This window comes from Giraffa tippelskirchi, chromosome 4, assembly GCF_054371585.1.
Source record: "Giraffa tippelskirchi isolate mGirTip1 chromosome 4, T2T-mGirTip1v1.2.pri, whole genome shotgun sequence".
Classification (NCBI taxonomy): domain Eukaryota; kingdom Metazoa; phylum Chordata; class Mammalia; order Artiodactyla; family Giraffidae; genus Giraffa; species Giraffa tippelskirchi.
This window is the reverse complement of record NC_137278.1, coordinates 86,811,723-86,826,138: the sequence shown is the minus strand read 5'-3', so window position 1 is coordinate 86,826,138 and position 14,416 is coordinate 86,811,723. Positions and strand designations below refer to the sequence as shown.

Sequence of the window (14,416 nt, the reverse complement as noted above, 5' to 3'; positions counted from 1 at the left end):
GCACCGTGCTTCAGGGCAGGCTTTGCAATGAGGAAAAGCAACATATGTGGGGTGTCATAGACCAAGTGGGATGAGGAGGGTGTGTACAATAATGGACACTTAGTCTGAGGAAGTTATTCATATGGGTGGGGGCAATCTGGAATAAGGAATACATTCTCAAGAACAGAGAGATGTATGTATGGAGGAACAGTGTCAGCACAGATGACAAACTGCTTATGTACGGGAGACTTGATCAAACAAGTCACTGTACATTAACCCTATTGGAACCATGTTTCTCACTGTTGCAGAAAGGAGTTATGAATACAAATGAATGAAACTTGCATGGTTGGGTTGGAATTGGATTTAAGAATATGAATTCATAATTTAAGACATATAAAAGTGGATGAAGAAATGTTGATGTAAATATGTGTCTGTGTGTGTACACATATTCTCTAGTTCTTTGCATTGAGAAAGCCTTGGAATAATTACACCCCAAGAGCAATAAGCACACATATCACTCCTGTCTTCTAAATTCTCCACTGTCTTAGTCTGTTCAACCTGCCATATTTTTAGGTGGCTGCTTTTTTTGTGTTTTCTTTGGTACATGGCATGTGGGATCTTAGTTCCTCTGAGCAGGGATCAAACCTGCACCCCCTTCAGAGACAGCATAGAGTCTTAACAACTGGACTGCCAGGAAAGTCCCTTTATTTCCTTCTTTGTGCTTGCTTTTAGTTTAGTTTGCTCTTCTTTCTCTAGTTTCTTAAAGTGGAAGGTTAGGTTATTGAGATTTTTCTTATTTTTTCAATATAAGCATTCACAGCTATAAATTTCCCTCCAAGGACTGTTTCTGCTGCATCCAGTAAGTTTCAGTATGTTGTTTTAATTTTCATTCATCTCAATGTATTTTCTAAGTTCTCTTGTGATTTCTTCTTTGTCCCATTGACTAAGAATATGCTTTTTTAAATTTCCACCAGATGGAAATTGGATGATGTTTTCTAGACCTGTGTTAGATCTACTCGGTATATAGAGTTGTTCAAGTCTTCAGTTTCACTGTGATCTTTTGTGTAGTTGCTTCCTATGATTTTATACCAATTACTCAATTCCCTGTATTAGAGTCTTCTTTTCTCCTTTTTAAAATAGCTTGAGAGATTTCTTTTTACTACCTCTAAACCATGTTACACTCATCAATAAGGAATTAGTTAACTATATTGCTACCTAGGTAGCACAGTGATAAAGAGTCCACCTGCCAATGCAGGAGACATGGGTTTGATCTCTGGGTTGGGAATATCCCCTGGAGGAGGAAATGGCAAACCTGCTCCAGTATTCTTGCCTGGAAAATTCCATGGAGAGAGGAGCTTGGTGGGCTACAGTCATGGGTTTGCAGAGTCAAACTTGACAGTGACTGTGCACATCCACACACGTGCACAACACATACACACAATTGATATTAAGGCACATGCCTATGACTGAATTCTCTAAGGCACTAAAACTATAATCTAGAAAAATTAAGACATGAGAAAAAGTCACAGTACATCCTTACATGAAGTAGGAAAACTATAAAGAATACGTACTGTCTGATTTCAGTTTTGTTAAAATACAAAAGACTGGAAAGAAACTTCAAGAATCAAAAATGATTTACTCAGTGTAAGTGAAACAATAATATTCTAATTTGCCTTCTCCATGCTAATCTTATAAAAGAGTAGCAAGTACAGGATAGTTGGTAAGGCTTTAAAAGTAGGTTGTATGGCACCCCACTCCAGTACTCTTGCCTGGAAAATCCCATGGACGGAGGAGCCTGGTGGGCTGCGGTCCATGGGGTCGCTCAGAGTCGGACACGACTGAGTGATTTCACTTTCTCTTTTCACTTTCATGCATTGGAGAAGGAAATGGCAACCCACTCCAGTGTTCTTGCCTGGAGAATCCCAGGGACGGCGGAGGCTGGTGGGCTGCCGTCTGTGGGGTCGCATAGAGTCGGACACGACTGGAGCGACTTAGCAGCAGCAGCAGCAGCAGCAGCACAGAATTCCAGCTCCACCCCCGACTAGTTGTTTGACCCTGACACACAATTTTCCTAGCAGGAGCTAACAACAATACCTGTATCAAAGGGATGCTGTGTTGTGCTTAGCGGTTCAGTCCTCTTGGACTCTTTGTGACCCCATGGACTGTAGCCCACCAGGCTCCTCTGTCTATGGGGATTCTCCAGGCAAGAATACTGAGTGGGTTGCCATGCCCTCCTCCAGGGAAATCTTCCCAACCCGGGAATTGAACCCAGGTCTCCCACATTGCAGCAGATTCTTTACCGTCTGAGCCACCAGGGGAGCCCAAGAATTCTGGAGTCGGTAGCCTATCCCTTTTCCAGCGGAACTTGCCCACCCAGGAACCAAACGGGGCTCCCTTGTATTTGCAGACGGTTTGTTTACCAACTGAGCTACTGGGGAAGCCCGAAAGAATAATATAAGGATTAAATGAACTAATACACTTTAAGTCCTTAGTGCCTACTACGTAAGTGCTTTAATTAATTAGCCATTATCTTCCAACTACAATCAATTCTGCATACTACAGCCAAAATGTAGCAGGTCACTCCGTTGTAAAAACTGTCCCCTGGCTTCCTGTCTCACTCGGGGGGGGGGGGGGGAGCAAGCTCTTTAACCCTGATTGGAAATTTCTGCTTGATCTGGCCTCTATTTACCACTTCGGTATTCTCTTCATTTCTTCCCCTTAAGGACAACGCTCCAGACACACTACCTTCTTTCAGATCTTAAAATATACTTACTTGAATTTTGCACTACTTATGCTGCCTGCAAAAATCTTCACAAAAAAGACTTGTTATTTGAAAGTCAAATTTAATCTTCTTAGAGCTTTCTGTGATTACCTCTTTAAATCAGCGACTCAGTTACTCTCTATTACCCATTTTCTAAATGGCACTACTTACCAATATAGTTAAAGAATCTCCTCCTCCCTAATTGTTTAGCCTCTTCTTACTAGAGTATCTGGAGAAGGAAATGGCAACCCACTCCAGTAATTCTTGCCTGGAAAATCACATGGACAGAGGAGCCTGGCGGGCTACAGTCCATGGGGTCGCAAGAGTTGGACACGACTTAGCTACTTAACCACGACCACATGAGTATGCTTTTCATGAGAGCGGTACCTGATACACACGTGTTCCATATTCAATTTTTTGTGAATGAGTTATATTTAAATGTGTTTTATTTTCCTTTTTAAAGTAAAATCAATCTTATAAAATTTAAGTAGTATTTTAGGAATTACCACATAATACTCTGTCATTAGTCGGTCTGAGCAACAGCTACTATGGCAAACTAGGTATGTGTCTGGGTAAGTTCCTCAATCCTGTTTCCTCACTTGAAAAATGAGAATGTTACCTATTTCATAAGGTATTGCAAAAATTAAAAAACACAACATAGGTCAAAGCGCTTCAGGACTCAAAGAAATTTCTCTGGTTACAAATTGCTCCTTAAACCTAAAGACCTCAGCTGGTAATTCTACACCCAGACCGCCGCCAGCTTGGAAAAGTCGTTCTAGCCGCCGCCTTCGCCTCTATAGAACGCAGAGGCAGCCGGGAAGTGGGGCGCAGGACCAGGAGGCCAGTGCACGCACTTCCGCCCCCAGCGTCGCTCGCAACCAATCGGCCTCTGATGTCCACGCCCCTTCCGCTCCAGGGAACTACCAGCTCCCAGAGCGTCTTCCGGTGGGAGCCGTGCAGCTCCTTATCATGGTGAGTTGGCCAGGGGGATGAGGGTTTCTTTTTTAATTCTTCTTATCCTCTCTGGTTCCGAAGCGGCCTAGAAATGCTTCAGCTGCCCAGACGAGGGGTCGTCAGAATTATGCTCGAGGCCCTCGGAAGGAGCCACTAGCGTCCGAGAGAGTGCCCTCAGAGCTCTGATGCCGTCCCGCTTCCTCACCCGGTTCCTTTGCCTCTCGGGACCCCGGCATCGCTCCAGACCGACTTTTCGGATCTGATGAGTGTATGACTCCTCTCTGCCGTGATATCCTTGATATAGAAATAAAAGTCTTTGCTGATGTCAGTAATCACAACACCGACAAAAGATCTGAAAACAAGTCCACAGCAGCAACGACCGTATTAGTGATGTTTACAGCAGTGATGGTAACGTTGCATTAATGAACAGCATGATTAATAGGCTATTGAAGCTGACGCCCCACTCTCCAAATTGGTTTTATTGAGTATAGTTAGCACAACTTTCAGAAGGCGAAAGATTGGCGAAAGTCAAGGTGTCGGTCGTCTTATTGCAGCTTTTTTGGTGCGTTTGTAGATCCCAGTATACCTTAGGGCTTTAGGAATGTGTTTAAATTTTGTTAGACAAGTTAGTTATTTTATTCTTTCATAAATCAAGTATATAGCTCTCTGAATTTTATCTAAGGGTAAGCAGTGGACTGTGATTTCAGTGTCAAAAGAGGTACACCATTTTATCAGAAAAATTTATGGATCTCTTATTGATAGCCTGTATATGACAGAGCGACCATGTTTCTGTGTCTAAGCGTTGTCATTCCGTTTTTTCCTGAGTGGATATGGTGGGGAAAATGTCTTATTTATCTACTTAAATATTTTCTAAATTTCCTATAATCTTTCCTTTGGCTGACCAACTAGCCTCTGTGTTCAACATCAGAACATTCACCACTGTGTAGCAGAGTTAAGTTTCTAAAACTTGACCATACCAGTCCCTTGCTTAAAATTCTTCCTTTTTTTTTCTTTAGCCCACAAGCTAAAGACCTGTTTAGTATGGCAAGCAAAGACATCTGTAGTCTAGCTTCTTACCTTTGCAGGTTTTTTTCACTCATACATACATATATCCATATTCCAGCTACTGGGAACAGCTTGCGGATTATGCTCTAAGAATTAGACGTTTGCACTGAATTAATATATGCTGTTCTGTCTGTCAGAATCGTTCTCCATCCCTTATGTGTCCTTTAGTCTCTTTCCTGAGCCTTTCTGTCATGTCTCAATGTCCTATTAAGTGCCTCCTTTACGCTCTTATGAGGCTGCTTTTTACCAGTAACATCTGTAGCCCTTACCAGACTGTGTTAAAATTGTGTGTTTACTTGCTTGTCTTTCTCACTTCCTAGGCTATAAGCTCTTTAAGAGCAGAACCTATGTATTCACTGTCATATTCCCAGAGTCTTTAGTACAGTGCCTGGCCCAGAGGAAGTTTTCAATAATTATCTGTTTCAGAGAATGATGAATAAGTAACCTTGGCAGTAAATTTTTATATTTGAAACATTAGTAATAAGGGAAATATTAGCATTTAAGTTTTATTTTTAAAATTGCCCATTATTTATTATTAATAACATATACTATGTGCAAAGCATAGTGCTATCTTAGAAAATGTTGGGAAAATATAGCCCTTGTCATTGGTGAAGTTAATGAAAATGAACTTACCATGCAAGGTGACAAGATGAAGGCTAGCCTGTGGTGAATTACAAAGCAAGTGGCATTAAAAAAAAAATTGTTGTTTAAATAACCTAATATGGCTTCTTGCAGGAAGTGAACCAGAGAACTGAGTACTTTGTCCCTTTATTCCAGTCTCTTAGTCTACTATTCATTACTCTCTTCTGGGTGAGGAAACAGGTCAGATAACTTGCTAAGTACTACAGGGCTATTAGTGCCTGGGTTAGACCAGTCTGACCTTTTCACTCTAGAATAATCGATATGATCATGAAACAAGGAGTACACCAATATAGTGGAAATTGAGGAGAGCATTTCCTCAATAGTGGAAATTGAGCAAAAGAAAAAATGAAAAGAAACAGGGTAACTCACTGAACACATTGAGTTCCAGGTTATAAAATTTGGTGTTTATTCTGATAGCAGTGGAGAGCCAATATAATTTTAGAAAGGAGGACATTAAGATTAGGGTATTTGTAATTGTTCTCCACTATCAGAATGGCATCAGAAATGGACGTCTGCCTTTTAGAAACCTTATTGATTGTCTTAACCTGAAACTTAAAAGTAACTGAAATAATTTTAAATGAGCTAGAAGTTAGAAGATATTCAAGGATACCAGTAGTAAGCAGAATTTATCTTTGGGACCAAAATATCCCACACATAATTCTTTAAGAATAAAGTATGTTTGTTAACATTAACATTTATTAACATCTCAGATAAAAATAGCATATTGTTCCTTTTCAACTGAATTGGCTTAGCAGAGCCTTAAGTTATTCACATACACTGATCTTTATTAGGGTATCAAAATTGGTAATACCTTTTTCTTGATGCTTTATTTTTACATTTTAAAGTATATCTTTAACTTTTTATTGTGTAAACTTTCAAACATGCAGAAAAGTAGAGAGAATATCATAAAGTCCCCATGTAGCCGTAACTTGGCCTCCACAATTACCAATATTTGCTGTTTTTGTTATGCCACATTTCTAGCACTCAGCCTATTTTCTGCCTTTGCTGAGTCTCAACATAATGCAACTAATGACATGTCAAACTTAAAGAAATGGAATATATCATTTTATGGCTACTGAGATGTTTCTAAATGCTAACTGTAGGCAAATCATACTTCTGCTTGAATTGGATCTGAAACTTTTTCACATTTTTAATGATAACTCCTATTTCCTCTGCTGTCTGAAAAGTCAGTGTTTGAGTCAAATTGGCCAACTTTAATGAGATAGAAATGCCGTGTGGTATAGTGATTGTGGCCTTTACCATCTAGGAAAATGTTTTGTTAAAGTTGAAATCCAAATATTTAAGTGCATAGCACTTAGTAGTCAAGTTATTGTGTATTACCCATTGAAAATTATGAAGGATATTTTTTCTCTAGAAACAATTACTTTACCTTTGTAATAACAAAGATTTTCAGTTTATTTTTCTAGGGTTTTCTTTCTTTTTTTTTTTTTTTGTAGATTATTTCCATCTTGAAAGTATAGAAAATGTATCAGTTTTTTTCCTTTACAGCTTCTTGATTTTATGTACTATTAACAAAAGTCTTCTCCACATCCAAGATTATAAAATTATACATCCATGAGTTTCTTCAAATGTTCTATTGTTTTAAATTTGAAAATGTAGATTGAGAAGTATAGTAAGGACCCATCTTTGCCTTTTTCCAAATACCATTTATTGAGTAACCCATGCTTTCTCCTACTGATGTTGGATCCTACCTTAATTTCAGGCTAATTTCCTATATGTGGTTGAGCTCTCCTTTATGTTAAGGCTTTCTTACATTGTTTCCTGAACCTGAGTGGCAAACCCCTCTGTGGTCACCACTGCTATGTCCTTTCTCTGCTTGTACCCTACTGCATACTAGCAGGGACCATGGAAGCTAGCTAGGATGTCACATGCTTTGAATGCCTAAGAGAGAAACTCAGAGGTTTGACTCTAATAATAGTTGCCTAACCTTTCATATTTAAAGCTTTAATTAGGTAAATGGTATAATTTCTTGGAAATTAGAGCTACTTGGAAACTGCTTTTCCAGTTCAAAATTGCCTAGGCAATCTATTTTAAAGCAGGGTTTTTGGTCCTGAGTTAAAACTCCTAGGTTTGAATTCCTGCTCAGCTGTTACTAGCACTGTGTACTTAGTTTACTAGAAATTGTTTCCACCAATAGGTTATTGTGAATCTTAAATAGATAATGCATGTAAGGTGTCTAGAATAATTGCTTGGCATGTATCAAGCATTCAAGAAATGTTAATTGTGGTTTACTATATCACAGGAGTGCAGAAGCTTAGGTACTTAAATGCTGATTTGTATACTTTTTGTTTACTTTAAAGGGGACAATTCATCTCTTTAGAAAACCACAAAGATCTTTTTTTGGCAAGTTATTACAGGAATTTAGACTTGTAGCAGCTGATCGAAGGGTAAGTTATTTTTATTTCTTAATCCTAATTTTAATTATTGTATCAAAAATATTATAAAGTTGAAAAAGGTAATTTTTAAGACAAATATAAATCACTCTCAATTCATCACAGTGTTTTCATTTTTTTTTTGTTGGATAAGTAATTTGTTAATGTAAAATCACAGCACTTTAGTATACAGTTGTTATGCCTGGGAGGAAACTCGGCTTCGATTAGTTTTTTAAAGAGTTTTGAAGAAAAATTGTTTGGTGATTGCCTTATGTTGTTAGTTTTTTAACAAATTAAGTGGATGTGGTCTGAAGCCACGTTTTCTCATTTTGAACGTAAGGCAGGAAACAAGTTTTCTCATTAAATTAAACTTTGAGACTATAAATAAACAATTGGTACCCATTTTGGTCACCGATGTAGACTTTCTAGTTATCATTCTGTTTTCATTGTTCTCATTACTGTCTCATTTATACTTTAAGTTCCTTGAGGGTAGTGACTATGTGTCTCTTGCTCACATTTTTAATAAAAGTATAAAATAAAGTTTTAAATAATGCTAGCTTTATGTAACATAATAAGCAGAAGCAATGATATTGACCATGTCTTGTTATACTAAACTAAAGACTTCTTTTCTTTGTTTTTCACCCTTTTATCTTCTGTTTATAAAACCTTGGGATATAATCAGAAGTCAGTAATTCTAGTATTTGGAAATATTCTCACCTCTAGATGTTAAACTTCAAGAGCCAAGGGTAGGGAACTAACTCACCTACTTCTTATGTATCTAGTCCATTTAGGATGCTCTCTTGAGAACAGATAGTTATGATGTTGATGGAAAACAACTCTATTGCAGAAGTAAGCAGGAAGTTCTTTAAATACACTTCAGTGAAGCACAGTATACCACATAATAGGTAGTAGGAACAAAATTGATATAGGAACACCTGAATTATACAGATAACCTTTATCATAATTTAAATCTGAAGAGATACACCTGGCTCATTGCTTTCATTACTTCTCCTGTCTTAGTCGGAGAAGGCAATGGCACCCCACTCCAGTACTCTTGCCTGGAAAATCCCATGGACAGGGTAGCCTGGTAGGCTGCAGGGGTCACTAAGAGTCAGACACAACTGAGTGACTTCACTTTTGCTTTTCACTTTAATGCATTGGAGAAGGAAATGGCAACCCACTCCAGTGTTCTTGCCTGGAGCATCCCAGGGACGGGGGAGCCTGGTGGGCTGCCGTCAATGGGGTCGCACAGAGTCGGGCATGACTGAAGTGACTTAGCAGCAGCAGCAGCCTGTCTTAGTTCTTAGTGATTTCATATTTTATGTGAAAGATCCTTACCTCTCAGTTCCTCACCGCAAATCTTGCCCCGTATCCCTCTCAACTGTCCACTCCTATGATCATACCATGCTGCTGCTGCTGTTCAGCCACTAAGTCATATCTGACACTTTTGTGACCCTGTGAAGCCCACTGTATGCCTATGTCCAAGAAATTTCCCAGGCAAAAATACTGGAGTGGATTGCCATTTTCTTCTCCAGGGAATCTTCCTGATTGAGGGATCAAACCTGTGACTCCTGCTTGGCAGGCAGATTCTTTACCACTGAGCCACCAAGGAAGCCAGATCATGCCATACACTTTATCATTCACAATAACTATCCTCCCGTTGTCTCAGTTATAAGCATTTTACTCATCAGTCACCGTCTCTTGTCTTTCCAGTTCCCTTCTCTTACTGGGACCTCCAGTTCATTGACTCTGCTATGTTTCCACTGTTTTTCACTTCTCTTGTCGTCAATTGCTTGCTTATCAATTTAGATTCTCTGGTCCATCATTTTTATTTTCTTGCACACGCCTTCAACTCCTTTGTTCCCGTCTTCTGTCTATCATACTTTATTGGCAAATCCTTAACTTCATTAAGTCCACTTTCTACTCTACCTCATGCAAGCAACTGTGTGTAGCCTTAAACACAAAACCGTACTGACTGGTCTTACTTTGTTTTTTGTTTTTTGGTTTTTTTTTTTCAATTTTTTTGGCCATGCCATGCCACATGTGGGATCTTAGTTCCCCAACCAGAGATTGAACCTGTGCCCCCTGCAGTGGAAGCACAGAGTCTTAACCAGTGGTCCACCAGGGAAGCCCCTGGTCTCACTTTAAATTCATGATCAAGTATGCCATTAGTGCTGCCCATCCTGTATCTTCCTAGTTTATTCGGTTTCCCATACTCTTAAGTGACAGTTTCATACCATTTTCTTTCACTTCTATCTTCAAACTCCCCAAACCTTGTTCATCCTCACTGTAACCTGTTGGATCTTGCTTCCTGTTTCTCTGAAGGAAAAGAAGCAATCAGGAGAAAACTTGTACATCCTTTCATTAGCACATCTGCCAACACTCTGCCTTCCCTCCCGTTTCTTTGAATGAACTGTCTGGTCTGCTCCATAAGGCCAGTCCCTCCGTTATCGCCTTACTCAGAGCCAGTGTTCCTAGAACCATTCCTTCTTCTCTTGCATTGTTGTTCCTTCTTTAATCTTTCTCCTCTCATCATAATTACATGCCATAAATACCACTCTCAGTTGCTGCTTCCTTTCTCTGCTTGCTTTTGAAGCAAAACTGTTGAGAATTGTCTTTACTCTCTTTGTTCTGTTTCTCTTCTCCCTGTATCTGTTAAGCAAAACCAGTCTAACTCTAGTCCCACTTATCCACAGATACTGCTTTTACAAGTACCTAATAACCTCTGTGTTGCCAAAAGCCATGGTCATCCTCATTTCCCATCTTATTTGGCCTTGAATGGCATTTGAATCAGTCTTCCTCCTTAAAGCATTTTATTCACTTGGACTCTGAACTGCCACCCTTGATTTTCATCCTACTTAACTTCTTGAAAGTGTCAAAGTATTAGTCACTCAGTCATGGCCGACTCTTTGTGACCCCATGGACTGTAGCCTGCTAGGCTCCTCTGTCTATGGGATTCTCTAAGCAAGAATACTGGACTGGGTTGCTGTCTCCTCCTCCAGGGGATCTTCCTGACCCAGGGATCAAACCCACATCTCTTATTATGTCTCCTGCATTGACAGGCGGGTTCTTTACCACTAGTGCCACTGGGGCGGGGGGACCCACTTACTTCTCAGTCTTTATTTTTTAGTCTCCTTTATTACTCTCCTCCCATCTTTCTGACTTCTGAGTTTGGAGTGTCCCAGGACTTACAGAACTCGGGCCTCTCTTGTTTGCCTTATTCCATCTTAGTGACACTTTCACTACCATATGCTGATGACCCTGTATTAATATCTCAGCCTCTACCTTCTTCCCTACCTCCAATTCCTATATATAATGGCCTTCTCAACATTTTCACCCAAATATCTAATAGCCATCTCAAATTTAGTAAGATCAAACCTGAACTTTGATTTTCTGTCACTTTTTCACTACATGGCTCAGGCCAGAAACCTTGGAGTCACCTTTACCCTTCTCTTTCCTTCACTCCTCACAGCTGTTTTATAAGTAATTCTTGCCAGCTCTGTCCTCATAATACCCAGAATCTGACCCTTCTAACACCCACCGTCAAAGCTACCATCATTCCCCACATGGTTTATTGCAAGCACATTCTAAATGGTCTTCCTACTTTCATCCTTCCCCCTGTGTAGTATATTCTAGGTTGAGAAGCTGAATGAGCTTTTTAAAATGAAAGCTAAGTCACTTTTCCATCTCATCTGGAATACGTCCCAGTTCTTTTCCTGGCATACATGACACTGCTTAATGTAGCCCCAGACTTCCTCTCACCTCTCTTGTCTAGCTGTCCTCAGCCCCTCTTTTATCTCAAAGTATTTGCACCATGGTTCCCGTTTTCTCTCTGAGATGTTTGGATGCTTAGCATCTTCACCTCTTTCAGATTTCTGGTCACATGTCACCTTATCAGAGAGTTCTTTTCTGACCACTATATCTAGAAGAGCAGCGCTTTAATATCTTCCATTACTGTGTCTTACCAGGCTTTATTTTTTCTTCCTAGCACTTATCACCACCTGACTTTATATATTTGCTTCTTGTCTGTCACCCCACCTGGATTATAAGGTCCATGTTTCATTCACTGCTGTATCTCCAGTGCCTCAAATAGTATCTGTTACAAAATAGATACTCAAATGTTTGTTGATTAACAGCTTGATTCGGCATTAGAATAGCATGTATTACATGCTTTATCTGCCTTTTCTGACTGTTACTGAATCCCTATCCTGACTAGGCCCTATGTCCAGTCGTGTTCTCACTAGGCATACAGTCCCTCGTCCTGTTAACCTGTCATATCAGTTCTCAAGTTTCTAATATCCTCATGTCACCTGCTCTTCTGGTTTTGCCCCTCCTTGAGGAGGAAGTTTGAGAATGGTGTCTCCCATAAATTCATGCTGATAATTGTTGTTCTTCTTTTTGATGATTCAGTAACGTATTCACCATAACAGCTATTCTGAAGATTTTTTCTGTATTTTAAGTTTCCTGTCCTACTTCACCATATCCCTTAGTTTTAGGAAATGGCCTTGTTTCTTCCTTAGATTTATAGCCTATTACCTCTGTGCTCCATCACTGTCACTTCTTTCTGCCTTATGATTCCTTTCTCTTGAGTTACTTTCTTATCCTTCTCACTTCTGGTGTTGTTCTTCCTTTCTAGACCTACAGCTTTCATCTGTATTCTAAAACCATCCTATCCCATACCTTACTTGACCTTAGCAATTATATATTTAAACTTAACATCTCCAAATAACAACCTTTCCACTATTTCATCTCTACTTTGAAACAAGTGTTGGTCTCCCTATGTAGGGATTGGAGCAGAACAAAGTAAAAAACACTTCACTTGATCTTGTCTTCCTTTATTTTTAGAATGCTATCCTTCCTTCCTCTGACTAAATCCTAGCTGTTTCAAGGTGTATCTCAAATCCTCCCTTTTCTGTGAACTTCTAAACTGTGGTAATCTCCTTCTTTAGCAGTCCTGTTTCTTATGACTTATTTGGTAAATAACCAAGCATTGTTCTGTCTTTGGTGGGTGGATGGGCAGGGTAACTTTATTTTGATGTAATTTTGATGTAATTGCAAGCTTACAGAAAAGTTGTAAGATGAATATAAGGAATTCCCTTATACCCTTTATTCAGATTCATCAATTGCTTTGTATTTTGCCCCATTTGTTTTACCGCTGTCTCCATATACATGTTTATAGAGTCAAAATTATATTCAAATGTCATCGTATTTTCTCAACTATTTGAGAATTTATATGTCAGAATTTATTTTCTCTTGAATAATTCCCCTTCTCAAATTATCCTTTTAGATTTATATATTAAATAATAACTTGGTTGATGATTTTTTTTGGAAGTTTTAGAAACTGTAACCATTCAGTTTTTTAAAACAGGTTGTGCTTATTGCTTTGACTATTAGAGTATGAATCACAAAACTTGAGTGGACCCAAGGACTCGGTGTTGTACAAATAAGAATGATTTTCCTTTTCACAGTCCTGGAAGATACTGCTCTTTGGTGCAATAAACTTAACATGTACTGGCTTCCTGCTAATGTGGTGCAGTTCCACTAACAGTATAGGTATGTCACTGTTCTTATTTTTATACAGTTAATTATTAATTTCACTATTATTGTTCTCACTTTAAATAAAGGTATGTCTTCCTTAACATGGATTATATTATTCTGAAATATAACTTGAAAGATTTAAATGAGGGAATCTATTCCAAAAGTATCTTGTTATGTTCTGTTTTGGCCCTGTCGCTTGGCATGTGGAGTATTAATTCCCCAACTAGGGATTGATCGCCTGCTCCCTACAGTGGCAGTGTGGAGTCTTAACCACTAGACTGCCAGGGAGGTCCCCCCAAAGTACCTTGTAAACTATAAAATTTGGTTCAATTGCTAGGCATTATTTAAAATGAGCTTTTTCAGCAATGCTAAGGGGAAGGTTCATAACAATACAGGCGTACCTCAAGAAACAAGAAAAAAATCAAATAAATCAACTAACTCTACACCTAAAGCAACTAGAGAAGGAAGAAATGAAGAACCCCAGGGTTAGTAGAAGGAAAGAAATCTTAAAAATTAGGGCAGAAATACATGCAAAAAAAACAAAAGAGACCATAGCAAAAATCAACAAAACTAAAAGCTGGTTTTTCGAGAAGATAAACAAAATTGACAAGCCATTAGCCAGACTCATCAAGAAACAAAGGGAGAAGAATCAGATCAACAAAATTAGAAATGAAAATGGAGAGATCACAACAGACTACACAGAAATACAAAGGATCATAAGAGACTGCTACCAACAGCTATATGCCGATAAAATGGACAACTTGGAAGAAATGGACAAATTCTTAGAAAAGTATAACTTTCCAAAACTGAACCAGGAAGAAATAGAAGATCTTAACAGACCCATCACAAGCACGGAAATCGAAACTGTAATCAGAAATCTTCCAGCAAACAAAAGCCCAGGACCAGACGGCTTCACAGCGGAATTCTACCAAAAATTTAGGGAAGAGCTAACACCTATCCTACTCAAACTCTTCCAGAAAATTGCAGAAGATGGTAAACTTCCAAACTCATTCTATGAGGCCACCATCACCCTAATTCCAAAACCAGACAAAGATGTCACAAAAAAAGAAAACTACAGGCCAAT

The 14,416-nt window shown here is 39.0% G+C and overlaps 1 protein-coding gene across 5 annotated transcripts in view; it reads left to right on the top strand.

Moving 5' to 3' along the window:
* Window positions 1–3,672: 3,672 nt before the first annotated feature.
* Window positions 3,673–14,416, top strand: part of SLC30A6 (solute carrier family 30 member 6) — a 48,090-nt gene continuing 37,346 nt past the window's right edge. For 3 of the 5 annotated variants that reach the window (XM_081590306.1, XM_081590305.1, XM_081590304.1), the window contains exons 1-3: window positions 3,673–3,712; window positions 7,723–7,809; window positions 13,263–13,347. Coding sequence is in view for 4 of the 5 variants with exons in the window: in XM_081590305.1 (XP_081446431.1) it covers window positions 3,710–3,712; window positions 7,723–7,809; window positions 13,263–13,347 (175 nt within the window). In the remaining variant the exon portion in view is untranslated. Of the gene's footprint in view, window positions 4,103–7,722; window positions 7,810–13,262; window positions 13,348–14,416 lie in introns of all 5 variants that reach the window. The other 2 variants (XM_081590302.1, XM_081590303.1) reach the window with 2 other exon arrangements.